The sequence below is a fragment of the Micropterus salmoides genome, unplaced genomic scaffold (genome assembly GCF_014851395.1).
Source record: "Micropterus salmoides isolate LMB-PRFRI ecotype aquatic unplaced genomic scaffold, ASM1485139v1 Ms_hic_scaffold_3, whole genome shotgun sequence".
Taxonomy (NCBI): domain Eukaryota; kingdom Metazoa; phylum Chordata; class Actinopteri; order Centrarchiformes; family Centrarchidae; genus Micropterus; species Micropterus salmoides.
Window position 1 is genome coordinate 6,445,752 of NW_024042261.1, and position 23,295 is coordinate 6,469,046.

Genomic DNA, 23,295 nt, shown 5'->3' on the forward strand with positions numbered 1-23,295 from the left:
TACACTATACAGCCAACGCTACTCATGGGTACTTACTGTCTGGGATTATTTTTCATGGTTTGGACCACTTATTTCAATTCATGGAAATCATAATGCTTTGTGGAACGCCCATTCCCCTTTCAACAGTACAATCCCGCACCCCACTCCGCCATATGGTAGCTCAAACTCTGTGTTGTACTGTATTGCGGAGAACAAGACCACACTTGCTGGAACTGTCATTCAGCATTTTATTGCAAGGATTGTAGAGAAACAAAGCATTCACAGGCTCTCTCCTGCATACGTGCTCTGTAGCTTCCCAGAACCAGAAGAGAGCACAATGCAGAGATGAATCAAAAGCTCATAAAATGAATCCCCAAAATATGTTCTGTAAAATATTACAGTAAAGACATAACCACTCAAAACCGACATACATGTAAGTGTAGAGTAACTTGGCATTCTGCTGACTAATGTCCAGCAGGTTAATATGCTAAAGAGGTCCACAGTCTGACCTCTAAAACTGTCATTTTACATGAACATAACTATTAAAAACTATTTCATGGTCCATCAACTATAGTGTAGGAAGGTGAAGAAAAGTCACATGTTCTGCTCATTACTGGGAGAGTGCAGGTGGAAAGCAGGATAGCTCTGGGTGTAACATTTGTATACATTTCACAGGCATATGGTTTTATGAACAAATTGAATACTTTATATACACACAATACATTATTCTATAAACCTATTTCAGTGAATAACTGAATAAAAAAAAACATAAACAAAAGCAAAAAACATTAATACAATATGATTGCCAGTGACTAAACTCCTGATATACACTGACTGGTTTTGGTAAAAATGCTTTATCTTTGCATTTATTGGCATTTTTGTCCATAGAGCTTGAAATGGGTTGGAGTTTTTTCCCCTCACCCAGAGTTAGCCTTTGCTGAAGTAAAAGTGGAAATAAAGTGCAGTTATGAGTTTCCCATAGTACAAAAGTAATATACTGCACTGCCTCAGCTAAGACATTCAACATTCTCAAACACTCAGCAGTACATTCTTAGGTTCTGCAGGACGTGTGCAGTAAAATATACACTTGAGTAACCTTTGGTGATGTACAGTACACTATAGTTTAACTGAATCCCTTAGAGATACAGACTTTAAGTTCAGTATTGGTGTGATCTACACCTACAATAAGACTTTCCCTTTTGTTGCTGGTGTCATTTCATAAAGGAAACTACAGCGACCACAAAGAAACTGTTGTTGAGTGCAGACACTTCTAACTGGCAGTCTCTGGCAGTTACAAGTACTGGCAGTACCTGGGCCCTGCCACTAAAAGAATATTCATATTCCCTTTAACATGTCAACAAACCTGTGAGGCAGGTCTGTTACAACACAGTAACCGGTCAAAAATACTATACTTGTTGTCAGATGGTCACACAGTTATCTTGTGCCTCTAAAGCAGCCACATATTTTAATCTGATATGGTAGGTTATATCTGGAAAGAAATCTTATAGAAGTGGTGGATTAATGTCAGCATTATTCCAAGGTGGACAGGACAGCATACGGTGACTCTGCTGAGTGTCTTTCAGTGTTTTTGATCTTCCGGCTTGTCAGAGGTGAGGTATTCAATGTGTGTCCATATACACCATATCTGCAAAGAAACGGATGGGATGTTTGGCTGAGACAGCTCGACATGAACAAACTGAATGTGAAATAAGAGCAGCAATTATTTCAATATAACACACACAGGCCTGGGCGATATGGCCAAAAATGTTATCACGATAAAAACATTTCATACCATTCGATATTGATAATTATCACGATAAATGTCAAATCATGATTTCTTTCAAGTTTAAAGGATGATTTTTGTTTCTGAGTGAAAATTGAAGAAACCAGATGGTTAATTGTGGTTTTAAACTTTTTTTTTTATGGTCTGAACGTGACAAACACTTGATGCCAAACAGTGGATCACCTCACAAATCTGACCTAGAACATTTTTTTCAAAAATATGATTATTAAATCTTTTTTCAGTCCCTTTTCCTCAACAAAATAAATATCTTAATAAAAAAATTAAGTGCTAATTCGTTCGTGATTCAAATGAATTAAGTCACACATTTATTGATGATGTATCGAACATTTGTTATTTTGTTATTGAGGAAAATTATATTGCGATAATTATCATTATTGTTGCCCAGCCTGACTTCAACATGATGTTTATAATTATCACAGGTTATTTCTACCTCCACTGATAGAGCCAGCAGGCGGCCGGCAGCCAGCAGCAGAGTCCCCAGAGCCTGGATCCAGAGGGGCAGACACAGCCAGTGGGACAGTAACCCCCACCGATACCCATACAACCACAGCGGGAGGCAGTGCAGCCCGCTCACCACCCATGTGCCAAGCGGTGTCCGAAACCCTAACACCACCAGACATGTAAAGTTCAAATGAACCCATGAAATCTGATTTATCTTGAGCTGCACAGTACATCAACATCAACTTATTTACCGTTCGCCATGACGGCTTGTATGAATCGAGGGCTGCTGGTGAAACTGTTCTTCCAGTGGTCACCTCTGGCATTGTGGTTACACACAAACACACACCACTCCAATGCAGAGACCAGCCAACCCCACTGTAATACAAAACATGTAGGACATCAGACCATTTGAAATATTTGTACAGTGTTCCATCAGACATACAAGTACCATTCAGTCACAAATACAACATGAGTGAATCCATCCAGAAGGACCATACAAGTGTTTTTTTTCTTTTAATACAAATCATGTATATTTTGCAGTTTACCATTTTAAAAGGAAATAGTCCAAATAGGTAGAAAATATTGGTATCTTTGAAGTTTTTTTATGCAACTATTAGATTATTCTAAAATAGGTTGACAAAACACTAATATTACACAACAATCTTCCTTCCAGAACTAATCAGTACTTTTGGCTTTATAATTGTTAAACTAAACAACAACTGATTTTTTTGCTAAATGCCTAGATAATCTTCAGATTCAAGGCACCTAGTGCCTGCGGCAGTAATTCAACCCCGGGGGCCTGTACCATAAAGCAGGTTCAACATGTTATCTGGCTTCACTAACAACTGCGATCAGGCTAAGCAGTCACACAACGTTGCGACAAATCGCAAACATGGTCTACTAGAAGCAGAGTGGCATATTTAGCAAACGAAAAGCAAACTATAATATTAAACAAACACAAAGGAGTTAAACACATAATCCGGGCTAAAGGACGGAGCTGCAGCTGCCACATGCAGGAAGACAGAAAATCACAGACTGTGTGAATGCAAATGAATATGCTTGTAATATCACTGGCCAATCATTAGGGCACAGGCTGATCTGACTACAATTGCTTGTTCCGTTAAATTAATGTGTTGCTTAGATGTATTCTTGTGGCATGTGACCATGTTAGCCTTGTTCTTTCAGCTGCAGCGGCTGTGTGTCTGTGTTTCCACATTAAAAGCCATGGGCACTGAATAAGTAGTCTTCAACTGACTTTCAAGAATAACTTCTAACATCAGATTCTTTTATTTAATACACTCATAAATGTTCCAAACATTGTTCTAAATTAACTTCATAAAGCAAGGACAAAAACAATCTAGTCATACCATGAAATCTACCACAGCTTCAGTTCCACATTTACTGAAACCTCGTTTCTCTCCATCGGGGAACATTGGTTATATTCATAACCTCCAGGTCTCTTTGGTTGGTACACTCGGTACCGTACAACACATATGGGAATCTAGCATCACGCCCCGAGACATCCCTGCAGGTAGACTGAGAAGATCTGGTCCTGGGACAGCAGGAACTGTAATGTCAGTTACATCAATTCCCTGCTGAGATTGCTGACTGAGTGACATCCTCTGCTGTCACATCCAGACATCCTCCACTGAAACCCCTCATAAAGAGCCCAAGAAGCAGCCATGCCCCTGGTGGACTGAGCATGCAATTCTGCATAAGCACATGAAATTGTCTCCACAAACCAGTGAGAAAGACACTGTTTGGACATTTCTTTCTCTTTAATAGGGTTGGCAAAGCAGACAAAAAGCTGCTCCGTTGTCCGCATCTCCTGCGTGCAGTCAATGTATATGGCAACGTGGTGAAAAGCATGTCAGTTCACAAACTAATGTCCAAGGGCACTTTAGCGATGTATGCAGGATTAGGACGCGATATTAGAGTTTTGCAGTTTCAAACTGCATGCACATTGGATGGACAGAAAGCGCATACAGTTTATCCCCTATATGCTTCGCTGAGCACAGTTCCTTAATATGCCCTTCATAAAAGCAGAGGCTGAGAACTAGAGAATTTCCCCAGAAATCCCACATGGCATGTCGAGATAGCTGATAAACACACCTTTATCGGAGAGAAAGAGATGCCTTTTTCCAGAAATTCCTGAAGGAATGACAAAATTTCCACTGCAGAGTTCTGGAATGATGAAAAGCTCTTTCCCTCACACCAAGGTTCAAATATAGGCCACTTTAGCCTATACAGCCCCTGTGTGGATGCCTTTGGCGCTCTGAATTGTGTCAATTTCACGATCAGGTAATCCTGTGGCCATCACTTTTTCCCTGTTAGGGGCCAGGCCCACAGATCCCAAATTTCTGGGCGCGGGTGCCATAATTATCCCTGAGCCTGAGACAGTAAATTTCTGTGCACAAGGAGGCACCAAGGTCTCCAATCCAACAGTGCAATGATCTCCGTAAACCACATTTTCTTGGGCCAGCGAGGGGCGATCAGAATCATAGATAAGCCTCCTGCGCCCACGCTCCGGCGTGGTTAGGATTAACACTACAGGAGGAAATGTGTAAAGGAGGGTTTGTGGCCACTGTTGGCGTTGACCAGTACACGAGAGAGGATCTGGCACAGCACTCATGCACAAATGGAGTGACTCTCATCAAACCCCATCATCATCAGCTGGCCCAGAGGCACCGCTGGAATCAGGGATGCCATAAATCCCAGCAACTGCTGGCAATGGCAGCGACGGATGATGTGAAGCCCTGTCTGCTATTGGCGGGGAGGTGGGGCTGGCCACGGCACTTTGAGACACTTTGCGGCACAAGTCAGTTAATGTTGGGGTGGTCTGCCTCGGTCAGGAGGTCCCCAGCTCCGAGGGCTAAACTCTGCATCCTCCTCTGTATCAGCTTCAGCATCCACTGTTGTCTGTCCACATCATAGTCCATATATTTGGTACACAAACAGTTAACAGCTCTTGTTTGCTACAACGAGTCCAATGCATTTTAAAGTTTTGAAAGATTATGTCCATCCCATTTATATGTCTCGCAGTTGTTTGGTCCCTCAGTGACTTTATATAATATACAAAAGTCTATTACACAGGAGGAGAACAGGGAGACAGACACAGGAGGAGAACAGGGAGGCAGACGACACAGAAGGAGAACAGGGAGACAGACGACACAGGAGGAGAACAGGGAGACAGACACAGGAGGAGAACAGGGAGGCAGACGACACAGGAGGAGAACAGGGAGACAGACGACACAGGAGGAGAACAGGGAGGCAGACGACACAGGAGGAGAACAGGGAGACAGACGACACAGGAGGAGAACAGGGAGACAGACGACACAGGAGGAGAACAGGGAGACAGACGACACAGGAGGAGAACAGGGAGACAGACGACACAGGAGGAGAACAGGGAGACAGACGACACAGGAGGAGAACAGGGAGGCAGACGACACAGGAGGAGAACAGGGAGACAGACACAGGAGGAGAACAGGGAGGCAGACGACACAGGAGGAGAACAGGGAGACAGACGACACAGGAGGAGAACAGGGAGACAGACGACACAGGAGGAGAACAGGGAGACAGACGACACGGGAGGAGAACAGGGAGACAGACGACACGGGAGGAGAACAGGGAGGCAGACGACACGGGAGGAGAACAGGGAGACAGACACAGGAGGAGAACAGGGAGGCAGACGACACGGGAGGAGAACAGGGAGACAGACGACACGGGAGGAGAACAGGGAGACAGACGACACGGGAGGAGAACAGGGAGACAGACGACACGGGAGGAGAACAGGGAGACAGACGACACGGGATGAGAACAGGGAGACGGACACAGGAGGAGAACAGGGAGGCAGACGACACGGGAGGAGAACAGGGAGACAGACGACACGGGAGGAGAACAGGGAGACGGACGACACGGGAGGAGAACAGGGAGACAGACGACACGGGATGAGAACAGGGAGACAGACACAGGAGGAGAACAGGGAGGCAGACGACACGGGAGGAGAACAGGGAGACAGACGACACGGGAGGAGAACCGGGAGACAGACGACACTTGTTTATGATGGATTATGTGATGACAAGATGATTATTCTGTAGTGAGGGGTCTTGAAGATAAGCATCATTAAAATAAATATTAACACTATATAAAAATGATGATTTAAGTTGGAAAATAGTCTACGTTATCAAAGTCCTTATAGGCATTAAAAGTAAAAGTGATTTGTATTTAAAGACCAAAACACGTGTATAGTCCATTAAACTATAAAGGGGTTTGTTGAAATAATGTCTATAGTCAAATAAGTCAAATAATAAGGTAGGGTCTTGAAAATGTATTGTTTTGTCGTGACTCAATTATCATTTTGTGTTTGGCATCAGAAAACCATCTTTTCTGTTGTTCTATCCTAATGGCATATGATATTTCATGAACAGCACAACAAATCCACAAATCCATCCAGACTGCTGTAAACAGTACCGGCTGGTGCTGGTGTGATAACAACGTGGCAAACACTAGGTTTATACCAGCTGATCCTCAGTGACCACTCAAAGGTACTGTATGCAATAATGTCATGTGTAGCTACTCTAAATCTAAAAGAGGCTCATAAAAAAACATATGATAAATATATATGGTAAATCCACACGTGTTAAATGCTCTCAGCCATCAGACCTCAAACAGCAGGCTCCACAGCATGCCTCTTCCCAGGTTGTCCACCACTACATCCAGCCAGGCCCCAAACCTGGAGCTCTGGTCCAGCCTCCTCGCCAGCCAGCCGTCCACTCCTGCACAGAAACTACCATCACATATTGGAGACAGAGCACCATCTTTGGGTTTTGAAACTGGATGCAACTGTACCTACATGCTATACCTATCTTTCTGTATTCCAACTATGCATCCATGCAGTATCATTATCAGCAATTATTAATTTATACATTTCATTTGTAAATCACCTAGACCATTTGATGAAGTCTCTATATTATATGCATTGTGATTAGTTAGTAACCTATAGACCGTTTTCACTTGTTATAGCGGATAAACACAGGCTGATTAATAACATTTACAGCTGGTTCAAATCAGAGCTCCAGAACTGGTAAACCTAAATGGAATGCAGCCGTGATTACTGTTATTAGTTACAGCTGTGAAAAAGCCCCCAATACTACATCAATAGTCTACAGCTGTGTCTTTAAAAAAAATTCCATTCTGAAATTGGTGCAAGAACCTTTTCTGCATGCTGCATACTAGGCCTTTTTCACCACATGCATTTTGACTTGTTACAGTAAGAAAAACACAGGTGTTACTAAATGTAACATTAAGATGGCTCTCTTCTATTCAAGTGTGAACCATGGCACTTGAGCCTGAAACTGATGGAGCTGAATGGAATTCAGCCATAATATTATTTAGACCTGTCCTTTCACTCATGTCAAAATATCTAAAGTGAAAAAGGTCTGTAGCCCATTTCTGAGTCATCATAGCATTTAAGCACATGTGTAATTAATAGCATTAATAATGGTGAGTGTCCCAGTGCAAGTGAGAGGTAGGCATTATTAATGCTACTAGTTCCACCTGTGGATCTCCTTCTGTGAAAAAGGTTTCTTGTACTGTAGACATGTTCAATATGACATTGGTTGTATGCCAAAACCTGTTACAGGCTATTGATGCCAAAATAAACCAGTATGAAAGTTTGTGCACAATATGAACTACACTCTGCCTAATTTAAAAACTATCAGCATAGATAAGCATCCAAGTTCAAAGCCTGTCCCACAGGTCAACCAAGGTTAACAGATCCCTTACCATCAAGTGCTATGGAGACTGAGTAAAGAGAGACAAAGACTGCTGGTGTATCACAGGCAGCCCAGGCAGCGAGCACAAGGCCAATCCTAAAGTACCCTGAAAGAGACGAATACATACATAACTCATTCAAGCCAAGTGATGGAACTCAGTAACAGACATGGCACTTAATCCTAACGTTACCCTCATCCAGTTAGGTCAGTTCAGATTAAATTAGTAGGGTTTTTTTTTATCATCACAGTGACACATTTCAGGGTCAATGGACTGCCTAAAATCATAGTTTTGTGACAGTCGAATTTACTATCTAACCGATAGCCCACTGTAGTATTCTAGCACTATGGGTTCGCTGTGCCATGTCACACGCTCCTGCACATTTATCACAAATACACACATACAGTTCCTTAAAATTCAAAGTCTTTCTCACCAGTAATGTTCGGCCAGTATAACAGAACTTCGAGTCCCATCCTGCCTCAGTTATGAAGGATCCAGAGGAGCCGCATAATGAGAAGATGATGCAACCTGCCGACGTTTCAAAGCTGTTAAAAGAATCACACTTTCACAAAACTTACATTTTGTCTTAAAACTCTATTGACATATCCATGCTTTTATCCCCATATAATGTCCACGAGCTGGAAAAGTGAGCGATTGTAGCTCAAATATGGTGTGCAGTTGCTGCTGTCATGTTGACTTCCCACTAACCAGCTTGGGTGACGTAGGAAGCTGACCAAGCGTCACGCTGAACTCCGTTTTAAAATCCGGAAATTTAACAACACCCTGCTTAAGAAGAGGGGGCATTTAAAAAACATTTAAACAAACACTTCATTAAATACCCATATATTTGTAAGATTTAGGGAATCGGCTTTGGCAGTTATTGTCCTCGTGGTACATTTTAACTGAAGAAAATACAGGAGATAGCGAATAAATTGTGTACACATAAAATGTATTAAAGTCATCCTTGTGTGTTGTGTTGGGCAACGTGCACGCCGTCAATTAGACTGCAACTAAAGACATAAAAGAAAAAAAATATTTGAAACCTCCGAAGATCGCTGTGGTGTCTGTAAGGTAGCGTTATGTAGCAGAGTAGCCGCAAGGTGGTGCTACTTGCTTTTCTTTACAGCCGACACTCTCACGTGCTCACACATTGACAGCTTGGTAAGATTGCGCATAATGGTTGAATAATTGGAAATTGGAATGTCTTAATTTTAATTTCCAAGAACAGCTGGAAATAGAAAACGCTATGAATTTATTGAGGTCAAAATGAAACGTCGGTCTGTCGCGTCGCTTGGAGGAGCTGAGCTGATCAACTGACCTGTAGAGTCAGATCATGTGACAGAATGGAGGCGTCACTGAAAACATTCACCCGTTCACCACATACACACACCACCAGGAACCCATTTCACAATAAACGGATAAGGCGAAGAATACTTCTGGTCAACTCAGTTTATAACGTTTTTCCTCACATCGCAATGAAATGAGGGGAGCATGGGGGCCAAAGAGTCGAGGATAGGATTCCTGTCGTATGACGAGGCTGTCAAGAGAGGTAAGCCGAAAAGCAACGGGCTAAATCATCCTCAATTGCGCTAGCTTAGCTATCTGTCAGCTTTTAGGCTAGTCCGGTACACAACAGGAGGACGTCCTGACCACCCTTTGAAACCTAAGGGTTTAAGTGGCTTTGGTTATTTAATAAAGTAGACTGCAGTCAAAAAAATAACACACGGCCTCTAAGGAACCAGAAGGATCCATTATTTAATTCGGCATTGTAAAATGTAGGAAAACCGCACGGATTGTAACAATTATACGTTAAGTTTAACAATAGCTAAGCCTGTATTTTCCGCAGTCGCCTTCCCCTATAACTACTAACGTTAACGTTACGTAGGGCGGCAGTAGGAAGGGTTTCCCAGTAACCCAATCTTAAGTAATTTGTAGCTAAACGTCGTTGTATTGATTCTGTTCATCCTGAATTCACTAATTCTTTTTAGCAGTGTGGAAATGGTACTGACTGGTAATTTATGAGGCGTGCGCCTTCGCTTACAAGCAAGGTCACGTAAAATTGACAGATTCTTGAACGGTATTTGGCGTGACGTTCTCTCCATAGCTACGAAAGCGTTGCTTGTGGAGCTAATGTTGGCTAACGAGGAGGGATGGGCTGGCTTGACAGTAATTGCCAAAACAGTTGTGCAGACCGACTTGAATGTGTGCTAACTTTTTACGATTCTACAGTTTTCCACGTAGCTTAACGCTAGCTCTTATCGACATAGCTAGCTATCGTTGGGTAACGTTAATGTTACTGTGCTGCTATTAGCTTACTTGTCTACTAGCTAGACAATTAGTTAGCTGGGTCGCCACAGCTAAGTTCCCAGAGGCAAATATCTCCAGACTGTTTGTTTTTAGCCTCTGTCTGGCTGATTTCAAGCCCAGCCATGGGACATGGGCCAACGTTAATCGACAGTGTTTGTTTTAAGAGACTGTAAGGTTACTTCTGCGAAACTGTACACAAACTGTGGTCAGGACATTTGGTGGAACAACAAACTTGTGCTTCACGTTGCTGTCGCTACATTTAGCCTCTTAGGAATGAGCTTGTAGGCATTTTTTCAATCGGGGGGAGAAATTGGTTGCTCTCTGATCAACATCAAGCAGGATCTCCAATATACTGCAACTTCAGTTGATGTGTTTCACCTCATATGGAATCATATGTGCTTTTTATAACAGCATTTTGCTGTCAGATCAGGTTATATGCAGGAGCACTACATAGAACAAGCAAAGCACGAGGATGGATAGTGAGCGTTGGTCACTTGTGTAAGATGCGGGTGAGCATTTATCAGTAAGCACACAGGATATGTTATCCCTAATGGCCATATTATTGTTGCAATTTACTCCCAGGGTTTGCAACAGCTGATCTTTGTCAGCCTGGACTCCAGGCCCTGACACCTTCATCCAGGACAGTGTCGTAGGGAAATTAGATGGAACTGTCCTTTGCATTCATATATATGTAAATGATTAGGATATTTTATTGAACTGTGTTATTCTCAGGCAGGACTCTTGGCTACTGTTTGCCCATGTTTAAACAGCCCTTGACCTATGCTTCTGTTGCTTAAATAGCATATTTTCAATATCAGCTCCTTGTGTGATGGTTTAGACATTCCTCAAGCTGACTGACATTTGCACTCTGATGATCATGTGACCACACACACACACACACACACACACACACACACACACACACAGGCACTGGAATTATCCAGCCACTGAGCCTTATCTGACCAGTCACATGGCAGCCTTCCTAATTCCCACAGCAGGCTCAACTGCAGCAATTATGGGTTCGTTTTTCATGGAAGGTCCCTTTAGTAGGACACCAGTAGGATAATGGTCAGGGAGCATCCTGTTGGAAATGTCAGGCTTTGATATGGCAGTAAACCCAGGATCATTTACTCTTCCTTCTTGCCTTATTTTGTAGCGTTGATTGTGCACTTTCTGTTCACTTTGTTTAGGCTACAGTTTCTAACCGCAGCCCTGTGTTATTACTACCATTATCACGTTCATGACTAGTATGCTATGGCTGAGATAATTGTGTCCACTATAGACACAAAAATAGGTTACCCAAGTGTCTGATAGTCAGGTATTTGGTCTGCATACACTGTTAGACGGAGCATATTCTTAAATAGAAGAGTTGGGTCAGTGCTGCACGTGTTTGTGCACTGTAAGTGTGATGAATTCAATTAAAGATTTTAAATGGATAAGAGATGAGAAATTGTTCACAATCTGAAGTCATAGAGAACATGATCAGTGTGGCCGCTTGGAATGTCAGGTATGTTGAGGTCACCATACTGCTGCACTGGTCCTAAATACATTTGGGCCTATGGGTTTAATCAACCTGTATCAATCAGCATACAAGGAATTACAAGAAAATCTAAGAGTAAAGTTACCAATTAGAGATTTAACAGACCTATGTTGTAACCAGCCAAAATAGGATTTGGAAACAGCAGTCCACTACATCCAATACATGGAGAATTAGGCATCCACGTTTACAGAGGTGAAAGTCCTCTTCCTTTTTCTCAAAGATCATTGGTATGCAAAATTAGTATGTGTGATAACATTTATTTGAAAAGAAATCAAATGCACAAGACTGCGTACTTAACTTAAAAAGAAAAGTCAACGCAAGTCCAAATATTGAATCAGCTGGGTTGCCCTGCAAGGGCAACGGGTGTGTAGAGTTAGAGTGTGAGCTATTTCAAACGTGTTGAATAAATTCAGCAATTTACATAAGTCCAGTTTTGGATTTTGGATCAGTTCTGGTGCAGTGTTTGTTCCTGACTGAATGGCAAAGTCTTGAAATGCTAGACATTTTTCATTTCATAGCCCTGGGCAGGTGATTATGTTCATTGTGCGCTCAAATGTTACAAAAACGGGAACGAATATGAGGCGTATATAACCTCGGTGGTATTGTGAAATAATTCAGGTTCCTTGTTGAGTAACATCAAGGTTAATGTTTAAATTGTTGTCCTTTTTAAAACGGTCATTTACAGTAGAGAAAGAATACTTCCATACCTAGCAGGTGACTATATATCCCTGTAACAGATAATGCCTGATAATGTTCAATTAACAGAATGCCTGTCTGTCCTTGCCAGAGGTGTTGACTCACCTCTCTGGTAATTATAAAGCCATGGATTGTGGAGCAGCTGTATTGCATTGGATTATGTTGTAATACCTGGTAGGGTTACTCCCCGTCATATAATGCGTGCTCGTAGAAATCCCTCTTGATAGCCTGTGTCTTTTGTGATGTTGGATAACTCAAACATAGCCTGACTATGTTGACCTTTTTCGTTGCGAGACACGGGCCAGGGCTGGGGAGGATATATACATGTTTTTGAAACGGGTTGTCCTATGTGTTCATAAGAATCAGGTTCTGCTTCGTACATTTTCCTAGAGAGTCCCTGGAACACCTTCACAGGCCATTTGAACCTTTGTGGTTGCCCACCATATAGTTTAGTAATGCAACAACCATGGTCATCACTCTAATTACTCTGACACACTGCCTAACGGTCACCTGAGAAGTGCATAGTCTTGCATTTCTGGTTGACGTCAGCCGGCCTTATCAGTCTAGGTGATAGACCGCAGCTTTGCATTCTTACCCTGTGCTCCCTGGTTTGTGGATGTAGATTTTTGTCCTGCTGCTACAAAGGCTTCCAGTATGGTGTTTGCTGAGGAAACACATGCAGGCTGTTGTTAATATTGTTGCAATTTGCATGGTAAATTGCTGCACCACAAAAGTATGTTTTCAGGTTGGCTGTAGATAGCAGGACTGTCTAGGATGCAGTGTAACACTTCACTGATTACACTGATAGAAACCTTGTGCAAGTCAGTAGCATTATAAAATAAGCATGTGCCTTTTTCAGATGACTGGGATGTTTATTTTTCTTTGATAAATGACTAACATTTTATCAGTTTAACAATTAATCATCAGTTTGACAGCTGTTAAACAGCCTGAGAGTTACTCAATCATTTTGGTCTCAGTCTTCCTGCAACAGGTATAAATCAATAACACAGTTAAGCTTTGAGTATTAGCAAAGGTGCACAACAAGGGTGTGTGTTTAGTCTATTCTCCTTTTGTCTCAGCACAACAATGCAGTGCACTAAACAGAAAGATGTAGCCTCGTGTAAAATTAGGAATACTGAGGCAACAATTTAGTGTGGCTACACCTCAACTAAACTATTGTGTAAGTATTATACAATACTATATTATGATATTATAATCTTATTAAATATCCTGCTGTGACAGGAAGGAGTCCAATGCTTGGCTAATATTTGCCCATTTCACACAGTTTATACGATTATAGATTTTGTTGGTAGATTAAAGTCTCAGGAATAAACTAGTAATTTTTAATATTTTATTACATTAATAATTATATTTCATTAATGAATATTAACTTTATTTATACCCAGGGGAAACTGTTATTAAGGAGGGGAATAAACAGTGTTATTAATAACTGAAATGCAGGTAATTGGTAGTCCTGGATGTTTATAAGCTCCTGATGTTATGTTAGTGTTTTACACTTAGCAACATTTTCTCAACACAGACAGGAGGAGGCGGCAGGATTTAACGTTAAATGTTCAGTGACTGAAGGTCTTGAGAGGACTACGTTCTGTCTTCCATGAAGGCCCTTTCAGAAAAGAAGCGTGTTGCGCTGCGCTGGAAGCTGGGTACAGCGCAAAAGTTCAACTACTTTGGCAGCGGCTTGCGATGCGGTGCATGTCGCTTGACACAGTAACAGACGGCCATGGCATCAAATTTAATGCAGCAACCTATTAACTGCATTTCTGAACAGGTGATCTGTCACCTCTTAAATAACGCCCTGGTCAGAGTACTTCACAGTTTGGTCCCTATGCCATAGTTTTATCCAGTGAAATCCAGTAATCGCTGCATCCCTATTTGCAACTATATTTGTTAAGTCGCTTGAACATTTTCCTCCATCACTTTTTCATGTTGTTTTTAAACCAAAATAATAAAGTAAATCTCCAGTGTGACAGCTTCAGGTTTGCAGCATCATGATGGTAGTGTTAGGTCGCACTGTGGTTCCACAAAAATGAGCTGTTTTTTTTTCAAAGGGAAAATAAATTCAGTGCTGTCAGTCATCTGTGCAAACTCGCTATATTCTGTTTTCTTTTATCATACTGGTCATGTTGTAAGTAGCCTTTATGTCGGCTTGCAGACATTGCACGTGGCTGTGGAGTAAAGTGACTTGCTTATTTATTCAGTCATGTAAGTTCAAAGGGCCACTGCAGATACTTTGACTTGTCATAATAGGAAAAACACCAGAGTTACTAATAACATTAATGATTGCTCTGTTCTCTCTGGAGTGCCCCACTAAGCCTTGACAGTGTGACAGTGAGCCAGCACGCACAATACCAGGCGCCTGAAACGGAAGCAGCTAAATGGAATTCAGCCATCAACCTTGTTATTAGTTACACCTGTGCTTTTCCTACTGTGACATGTCGAAATGTCTTCTGTGAACAAGGCCCATTACGTGGAAAGTTTAGTTACACACAGGTGAGCTACAGCACAGCCACACTGTCCTGTAAAATTATGACTCATGGTATGACTGCTTGGGAATTTCAGAAATTTAACTTCCTTCTAAAAGGCTCGACTGCAACCAGGTGTTATTGTTGTTAGATTAATTTATTGTTCCCAGATGTTATGGTCACTGGACTTTACAGCCTGCAGCAGAAAACAAACTCTGTACTAAACAGAGGGGATTGTAGTGTCATTAAGAGGATTTGTATAATCAATTCATAATTGGCTCTGAAAATAAAACTATATTATTGTTTTTCAATTCAAATTCAATTCAAATTAGCTTTATTGGCATGAATGGGTAACAACAATAATGCCAAAGCATCATACAAACTACATAAGAACAATCAACCCCTTTTATTTCATCAAACAAGTAATTAATGGTAAGCGTGTGTGTTTTATGTTGTTTTCCTTTTTCCGATCTCAATCAACAGCAGCCTCATGCTGAATGTTTGGTCTCATGCCCACAGGCAGGGTCCAACTTTTTTGGCTTATCTGCCAATGGCAGGTAAACTGAGAAAATTTATCAGCCAGAAATATTTTCTTCCTCTTATAAAACTGCATCATTTTATGAAAAATAATTACCATAAGTTTTTAGTATGATAACTCCTCTTTAGCATCACTTTAAAGAGACAGTTATGAATAGATAACATCTGCTTTACAACTTTTATTCTGAACCTTTTCTGTAAAAACACCATCAATCAATTACGTTGTTGTACTTTAACTCGGACTGTTCCTGTACCTCTTCGTCTTTGTCACCCTTGTTCTCAAAACCCCGCTCGCTATGATCACTACATGGTGTTTGAAGCGGGAGATGAGGAGACACAGACCGCCGACAGACTGACCACCGCGCAGCGTAGCAGGAACAGCCACATGGAGCTGGTAGTCAGAGCTAACAAGCCGTGAGCAGCTGCTGTCAGACTCTCCGTGTCCGCACTGGAAACACAGACAACCCATTCACACCTGGTATTAAATTGCAATCTATATCTGGACATGTTATCTGGATGAGATAAAACACATTTTAATGCAAGGTGTAAATGTTCAGATCCAAAGTAGGTGGTAGCGGTAGGTGTAAACACAATCTGTACAACGTGCTGCCATCAAGATGCATTATTCTACAGAACTGCGTGGGGGAAAAAGTGTGTGTGATTGCTGATATATAATGCTGATGTTAAAACAAAGAAAAGGAATGCAGGGCTGGCTGAAATGGCCAACAATAAAAACATTTCTTACCATTCGATATAGATAATTATCATGATAAATGTAAAAATATCATTATTTCTTTCATGTTTAAAGGCGGATTTTTGCTCCTGTGTGAAAGTTGAGGAAAACCAGATGGTTGGCCTAATTGCGTGGTTAAACTTTTCATTAGGGTCCGAACGTGAGAGACACTTGATGCCAAACAGTGGATCACTTTGAGGTAGAACATTCAAAAAAATATGGTTAGTAAATCGTTTTTCGGTCCTTTTTCCTCAACAAAATAAATATCCTTAATGGAAAAATGATTTGTTAGCCATTCATGCAGTTAGATTAGATTTGCTGTCATTTAGGATGGGAGAAACATGTTAACATTTAGAAAAGACAGTGGTGAGTGAGGATCTTTTTTCACCACCTTCCCAAAAGTAACATTGTTCCACAGCAGCCACACTAACAAGGCTGCCTGCAAATGTGTCCACAAACCAGTTTTTGTTTATCAGCCTCGTGAAGGAAAGCATTGGCTAATTATCTCAGAATGCCAGATATTGGCAAAAAGAGGGTAAGAATTTGTTGTAGACAGCGTTACACAAAGTTTATAAAGTTTCCCCTAGCTCAACAACTCACAAAACTACAGGATTTTTTTAAGGCAGTCGGGTGCAGAATTGCAGCCAAATCAAATTACTCGTGCAGGTTTTGCTTTGGACGACAGGGATCCGATCTCAATGAGGAGAACAAAAACGCATTAAAGACAGCAGGTGTAAACACAAGGCAAGATCAGATTGCTTATGATAACGTATCCGGATACAGATCACATTTTAATATGGGGTGAGAGTGTCCGGAGCTTTGACAGTCACTACAAGCACATTTATGGCCCATTGTAAGAGTTTCTGCGTGGTACCTGCGTGGTACCTGCGTTGTAGCTGAGCTAGCGGCTCTGAGAGGCCGTGAGGGAGTGTCAAAACGTTAAAGCTCGGGTTGGCAATTTGTTTCAGAAGCATTTTTTTGTTATATGCGTTTTAAAAAATCTGGTACCTGTGGCTGTCACAATACTGTAATAAATGTAATGCGTAGCTGGACTACCTGCATGTCTACCTGTGCACATAAACGTGTTTTGGGGGAGTGGCTTTGGAGGGAGGCCTGATCGGACAGGGTGGGATTTCTTTGGTTGGATATTATTTAAAATCTAGCTGTCTCATGCTAGTCTTTCCAGCATAGTCTTCTTTAGCTTTAATATTACAGGCTACAGTTAGCCAGTGTTGTGATATTTATACTGTGATGTCATGATGGGTACAGTGGACAGTGAGGATCACATTAATCTCAGCAGGTGAAAAACACAGTGGTGTAAACATGGGCCTAATGTACCTGCGTTAGACTCTCAGCACGTATTAATTTTGGACTGTGCCCAAAGTTGAAATGAGCGTTTTAAGAACAGCACTCCCTATATGTTTCTACCTGCAGGCGTTTCTGTTGACAGCTCACTATGAGTAAAAGGTCACCTGAGTTTAGTATTTGCCTGGTGCTTCAGACGCCTCGGTGCTCCCTGCTGGCAGCAGCAGGCTGGCAAGGCCCGGCTTATTTCATAGGACAGCAAACATTGAGTACCGGCAGGAGGCTTTGCTGGCTGCTGCTCTGCTGCCACGATCATTTAGTAAGGCGGTCGGTGTAACACTGAAAAAATGCAATGGAATGCAGGTGTGTACAGTATGAGAGTGAGAGAGAGGAAAACTAAGGATGCGGTGCTGTGTATCTGCCAATAATTATTGTATGTAATGTTCCCAGGCTTTGTCTGTGTTGCTGCGTGAGTGTGTGGATGGAAAATGTGAGAAATCGGACTTATTGTTTACTCTGCGTTGAATGGTAACCATTGCGATTAATGCAGCTCAGTGTCCAAGAATACACCCATTGCATCACATCAACATCAACAATACACAAAGTGTTCTCTATAATGTGAACTGCTTTGTTTTCCGTCCCTATTTGTCCATTTAATTGTAACAATCTTGCCATTATCTGGTAGTTCTATTTTGTCATCAAGTTGGCTCAGTAGTATAATAGAACACTTCTCCTGACTAATTCACAAACTAGACATTTTCTTTATTAACTGTTTGGATTTCAGTAGCCTTGATAAAACTGCAGTCTAACTTGAGTGAATTGAGATCCAGTAGAGATTGTTTAAACTTATCCTGCTGATGATGAACTGTTTAATATTGATACCTTTTTTGATTAATAGTTTAGTCTATAAAATGTAAGATCACAATTTTCTAGAGCCAACTTTGATATCATATTTTGTCTGATCAATATTCCAAAACCCAAAGGTATTCATTTTACACTGATATAAAATAGAGAAAAGCAGCAAATCCTCACCACTGGAATCAGAGTGATTAGTAAATTTTTCTTTTGATAAAAGACTGAATGTTCAATGATCAATCAGTATTGCTGTCAAATATATATGAAATATTTAAAATAAATATGTGAAAATACACTTTCTGGCAGTCAACTAAAAGTGAATCAACTAATCGTTTCAGCACTAACTGAAGTCATAGAATAGATTGTTGGGAGTCACCTGGTGTCCTCACCAAGGATGGCTATTTGGGGCTACATTTCACTGTATGTTCCCTTAAAGCTATCATAATGGTAAATACTGTATGGTATAGATCAATAATAATAATGATGATCTTTATTTGTATAGCACCTTTCATACATAAAATGCAGCTCAAAGTGCGTTACATCACGAACACTTAAACAAGTAAAAAAGAAATAAACAAGGAAAACACAATACAGAAGCATGTAAATAATCCACAAGCGCAAAAACACAGGTGTTAAAACCTGGGAAAGGGTAGCAGCCAGGGCTACAATATGAAATAAATGCAATATGTGTGATCAGTTAAAAGCATAAAAGTAGGTCTTGAGCTGCTTCTTAAAACTATCGAGAGGTTGCTTCTCTTATTTGTAATGGGACTTTGTTCCAAGCCATTGGTGCATAATAACAGGAATATGCTTCACCAAATGTTTTACTGTTCATTCTTGGGACATTAAGAAGACCAGCATCAGAGGACCTGAGAGCGCGAGTTGGAACATAATTCGATAAAAGGTCAGATAGATAAGAAGGTGCTAAATCAAGTGCTTTAACAATAAAAGAACTTTAAAATCAATTTTGCTACAGGAAGCCAGTGAAGAGAAGCTAAAACTGGAGCCATGTGTTCTCTCATTCCGGTTTTAGTTAAAACTCTTGCTGCCGCATTTTGAAGTAGTTGTAGCCTATTAATATATTTTTTTGTTATACCAGTAAGAAGTACATTGCAATAATCCAATTGTTAAAAAAACAAAAGCATGTAACAACTTTTTGGCATCTTCCAAGGCGAGGTGGGGTCTGACTCTGTCAATGTTTCTTCAATGAAAAAATGCGACCTTTGTAACGCTGTTAAAATGTGATTTAAAATCCAACTCAGAATCAGTAAGGACACCCAGGTTTTTGACTGCACTGCACAGCCAGACATTGCAGTCTATTAGAAATAATTTGTTTCTGTCTTAGAGCCAACCACAAGAATTTCTGATCAAGGAATTTATACAAAATTATGTTTATTTATTTTTTTAGTTCTTCCTCAAATCTTTGCTTCTTTTTCATGAATTAACTCAAATAAAACAAGGCGTTTTTGGTTGGACTGGTCATAACCAATAGATCGAGGGACAGGGGGTAGATAGATGATTGGTAGACATTGCTTTCAGGGTTACTGTTAGCTGCACCCGAAAGTTAAATCCAAGAAATGAGACACATGGGCTTGGCAGGTGTAACAAGCGCCTCTGCTGGTACAGATGTCAGAACAGAAGTTAAGTGGCGGACAACAGTAGTGAGCTGTAAATAGGCTGGCTTCCTGGCTGGCTGGTTGGTCGATCCACCTTCTTACAGTGGAGCTTCGTTGATTGATGCATGCCCTGGGTGAACTGTCAGCAGGCTGTCCGTTAACCATCGTGTCACTGAGGGAGCACAGGGTTCACTCGAGTGAAGGTGCGTATGCTCTAGATAATGAGCTCTTCAACCCCCACCACTTAACTCCTGGGACTTACACACCGCCTCAGCTACATGATTAATGTGTGCAATGTGACTGTATTGTGGATAAACTAGAGTCAGCTTGAAGCACAACATGTTGTGCTTCATTGTTTTATCAGAGCTGTGTACATTATTGCTGGTCTCCCTACAAGTCTGGAACTTGCAGAATCCAGAAGGACTAAAGTCAGGCAAAGCAACTAGTTTGAGATAATGTGAGCTAAATGAGATATCACCAGTCAGCGAAGAATAATTGGCTGAATTAATGGAAACCAGTGTCAGCAAGCAGATTTGTGTACTGCACTTTACTCAGATCAGAATAAGCTGCTAATCACAGAATGTGTAATATATTACTGTAATGTGTGCTGTAATGGAGTTTCAGCGGAAACCAAATGAGTTGGCTAAACACGATTCTTCTTTTTAAAAAGTGAAATCCATCCTCTTTGTCAGAATCACTGTATGGCACTTGTGACAGGTGCTATTGTTAAAGGGAAACTGCATTCTAGGATGACTGATATTTAGACAGTTGGGCACAGAGCCTCTTCCTAACCTTTTTCCTTCGCCCAGGGTTCATATTGGGGCTGGTATTACACTTTAACCTTCTTATACAGATTTTTTTGGGGCATGTTTATGCCTTTATTACAGACAGTAGAGAGAGATGACCAGAAAAAAGCGAGATAGAGATGCAGCTAATGCCGGACCTGAACCAGGGACATTGCTGTTCATGGTCGGAGCCCCAACCCCTAAAGCCTAGTTCACACTACACGATTTTTAGGCTGATTTGCCGGTCGGAGAGCTCGGCGACCGTTATGCTCGCCGATCTGATTTACATCAGGTAAATCAGGTGATCAGTCGGCGGTCGCCAGTCTTTGTGTGAAATACACAACGACACATCAAAGCGGCTCCCCGACACATTTTTGACACATCACCAACACCAGCCAGATATCTAGCATGCCATATATCTGAAAGGGTCGGCCGACACGACATCCACATCCAGCCAATAAGCGCAGGCAGCTACTTTTTCACTGCAGAACACTTTTACTCATCGGCCGATTCCGAAAGTCCTGTAGTGTGCACGAGCCTTAAGCCACTGGACCACCTGAAATATGTCTCTTGCACTGAGTATCAAGTCGTGACAGCTGCAGATGCTTGGTCAGATTACTTATCTGGTTGACCTTTTCTGAGTAGATACTGAGAGATTTTAATAGTCCTTTTGCAAATTGTAGATTGTATGTTATTTAAATAAAGGTCTTGCAGGGCTCCTTTATATTAAGACAAAATAAAACAGTGATGATTGAGAAGTTTGGGTTATTTAGTTTTTTTGTGTCATTTGCCAAATTGCTCATAGGGTTAACTTGCCAAATAGTTTTGTGGTTAATTATTTGGTCTATAAAATGTCAGAAAATAAATTTTAAAAAGCCTGTTATAATTTCCCTACAGTCCAAGGTACTTTCATTAAAATGTTTGATTTGTTTGACCAACAGTCCAAAACCCAAAGATATTTAATTGATTAAATAGATAAATCAAAATAATAATTAATGAATTCAGTCTGTTTGAGGTCTAACACTCTTCAGTGTGAGGAATAAAACAAAACAAAACACTGGTATCATATTAGCACCATCAATGGAAAAACCTCTAACAATACCCAGCCCGAAATTGTACTACAAAACCTGAGCAGTTAAAGAAGAGTGGCTTAGCAAAGATGAATATGTGCTTACTCTGTAAATCTAGAGATAGGCTGCTGATTTGGCTCTGGAGTGTCTATACACAAGATTCACTGCTTCTTGTCTTGTGAATACAGTCAGCACCTACCTTACAAGACACAAGGGTCCTCTATTCTCTCATGCCGGAGCTTTGTGCACTCTGCTGATCCATGTGTGTGATTGGCTGCCTGCAGGGTCGCTAAAGCCTGTGATTCAGCACTTTGGCACTAATCAGCTCTGCGCTCCGATTGGGATTATGCTGCTTGCTCATAGATCTCCAACTCCAAGAATAATAGAAGCAATACCCTGCTGTGAGAAGGTGGTCAACCTGTGTGACACCGGGGGCAATATTTTAAAATATAACCAGAGCAGGTTCACTGAGGGTGAGGCTCTTTGTTGCAGGAAAGCTCGGCTCCACACACTAACAGCTGGAAGTTGCCCCGTACAACCAGTGGTTCATCTGTTGGACATGCTCAAGGGCACCTCAGTGGTGGTAAGGAAGGAGGGGGCAAGTGCTGCTCTTTCACTTTCCACACCCCTCAGATTTATCTCGGTCAGGAGACCAAACTGCGAACTTAAGAACAAACATTTTGATGCATCAAGATGCATCTATAATCGTTTTATGATCGCATTGTAGCCCTCTGAGTCAGAACCATGAGGAGCCTAGAGATTCCCAGGCCTTGTGGTAAAGGGGCCACAGTTGGTATTGCAGGTCAGGTCACCCACACTAGCCCAAAAATACTTTCCCCCACGCAGTTATTTCAAAAGACACACACAGCTGTAAAATCATGAATACACATGAGTACAAAAGAGCCAATCCATTCAAAATGTCTAGAAGAGCCCTATCCAAAAACACAAAGCCCAGAGAAGCCTGAAAAATGTTTTTGGTGTCCATGATTGCACTCTCACCTCAACTGCAAAATGCAAATGGGTTGTAGTTTGTAATTTCTCTGGAATAATTGTTATGCTCTTCTTTTTCTATGAATCTGAACCTATTTGATTGTAAATAGTAAATAAAAAGAAGTTTGGAATTTAGACTACCTCTCTTCATATCCAGGGAACAAATACTGAAGCTGAAATGCAGCTTTAAATCAGCAGCAGCATTTTAGAGGCATGTTCTACATAAATAATTCTTAACTGCAGCAGCTAACATCGTCGGCTGATGCTCACTGTCAGTGTGGATATCATTAACTGAGATTGCTGGTTCTTGTTTGTGCCATTGCACAATTCAGATACTCGCAACGCTGTGCATCAGGGAACAGTTCGTTGTTTTAATGGAGCG

General features: G+C 41.3%; 2 protein-coding genes across 5 annotated transcripts in view; one reads left to right on the forward strand and one right to left on the reverse strand.

Moving 5' to 3' along the window:
* Positions 1–209: 209 nt before the first annotated feature.
* si:ch1073-145m9.1 lies at positions 210–8,718 on the reverse strand. Its single transcript, XM_038693751.1, has 6 exons — positions 8,430–8,718; positions 8,009–8,104; positions 6,887–6,999; positions 2,476–2,599; positions 2,214–2,386; positions 210–1,624 (listed from the first exon to the last, which is right to left on the reverse strand). Exons 1-6 carry the CDS (start codon positions 8,467–8,469, stop codon positions 1,559–1,561), a joined length of 612 nt encoding a protein of 203 aa, XP_038549679.1. The 5' UTR covers positions 8,470–8,718; the 3' UTR covers positions 210–1,558.
* A 627-nt stretch (positions 8,719–9,345) lies between these two features.
* Positions 9,346–23,295, forward strand: part of usp32 (ubiquitin specific peptidase 32) — a 62,250-nt gene continuing 48,300 nt past the window's right edge. For all 4 annotated transcript variants that reach the window (XM_038693745.1, XM_038693748.1, XM_038693746.1 and 1 more), the window contains exon 1: positions 9,346–9,545. In XM_038693745.1, the coding sequence (XP_038549673.1) occupies positions 9,488–9,545 (58 nt within the window). In that variant the 5' untranslated portion in view covers positions 9,346–9,487. The remainder of the gene's footprint in view (positions 9,546–23,295) is intronic.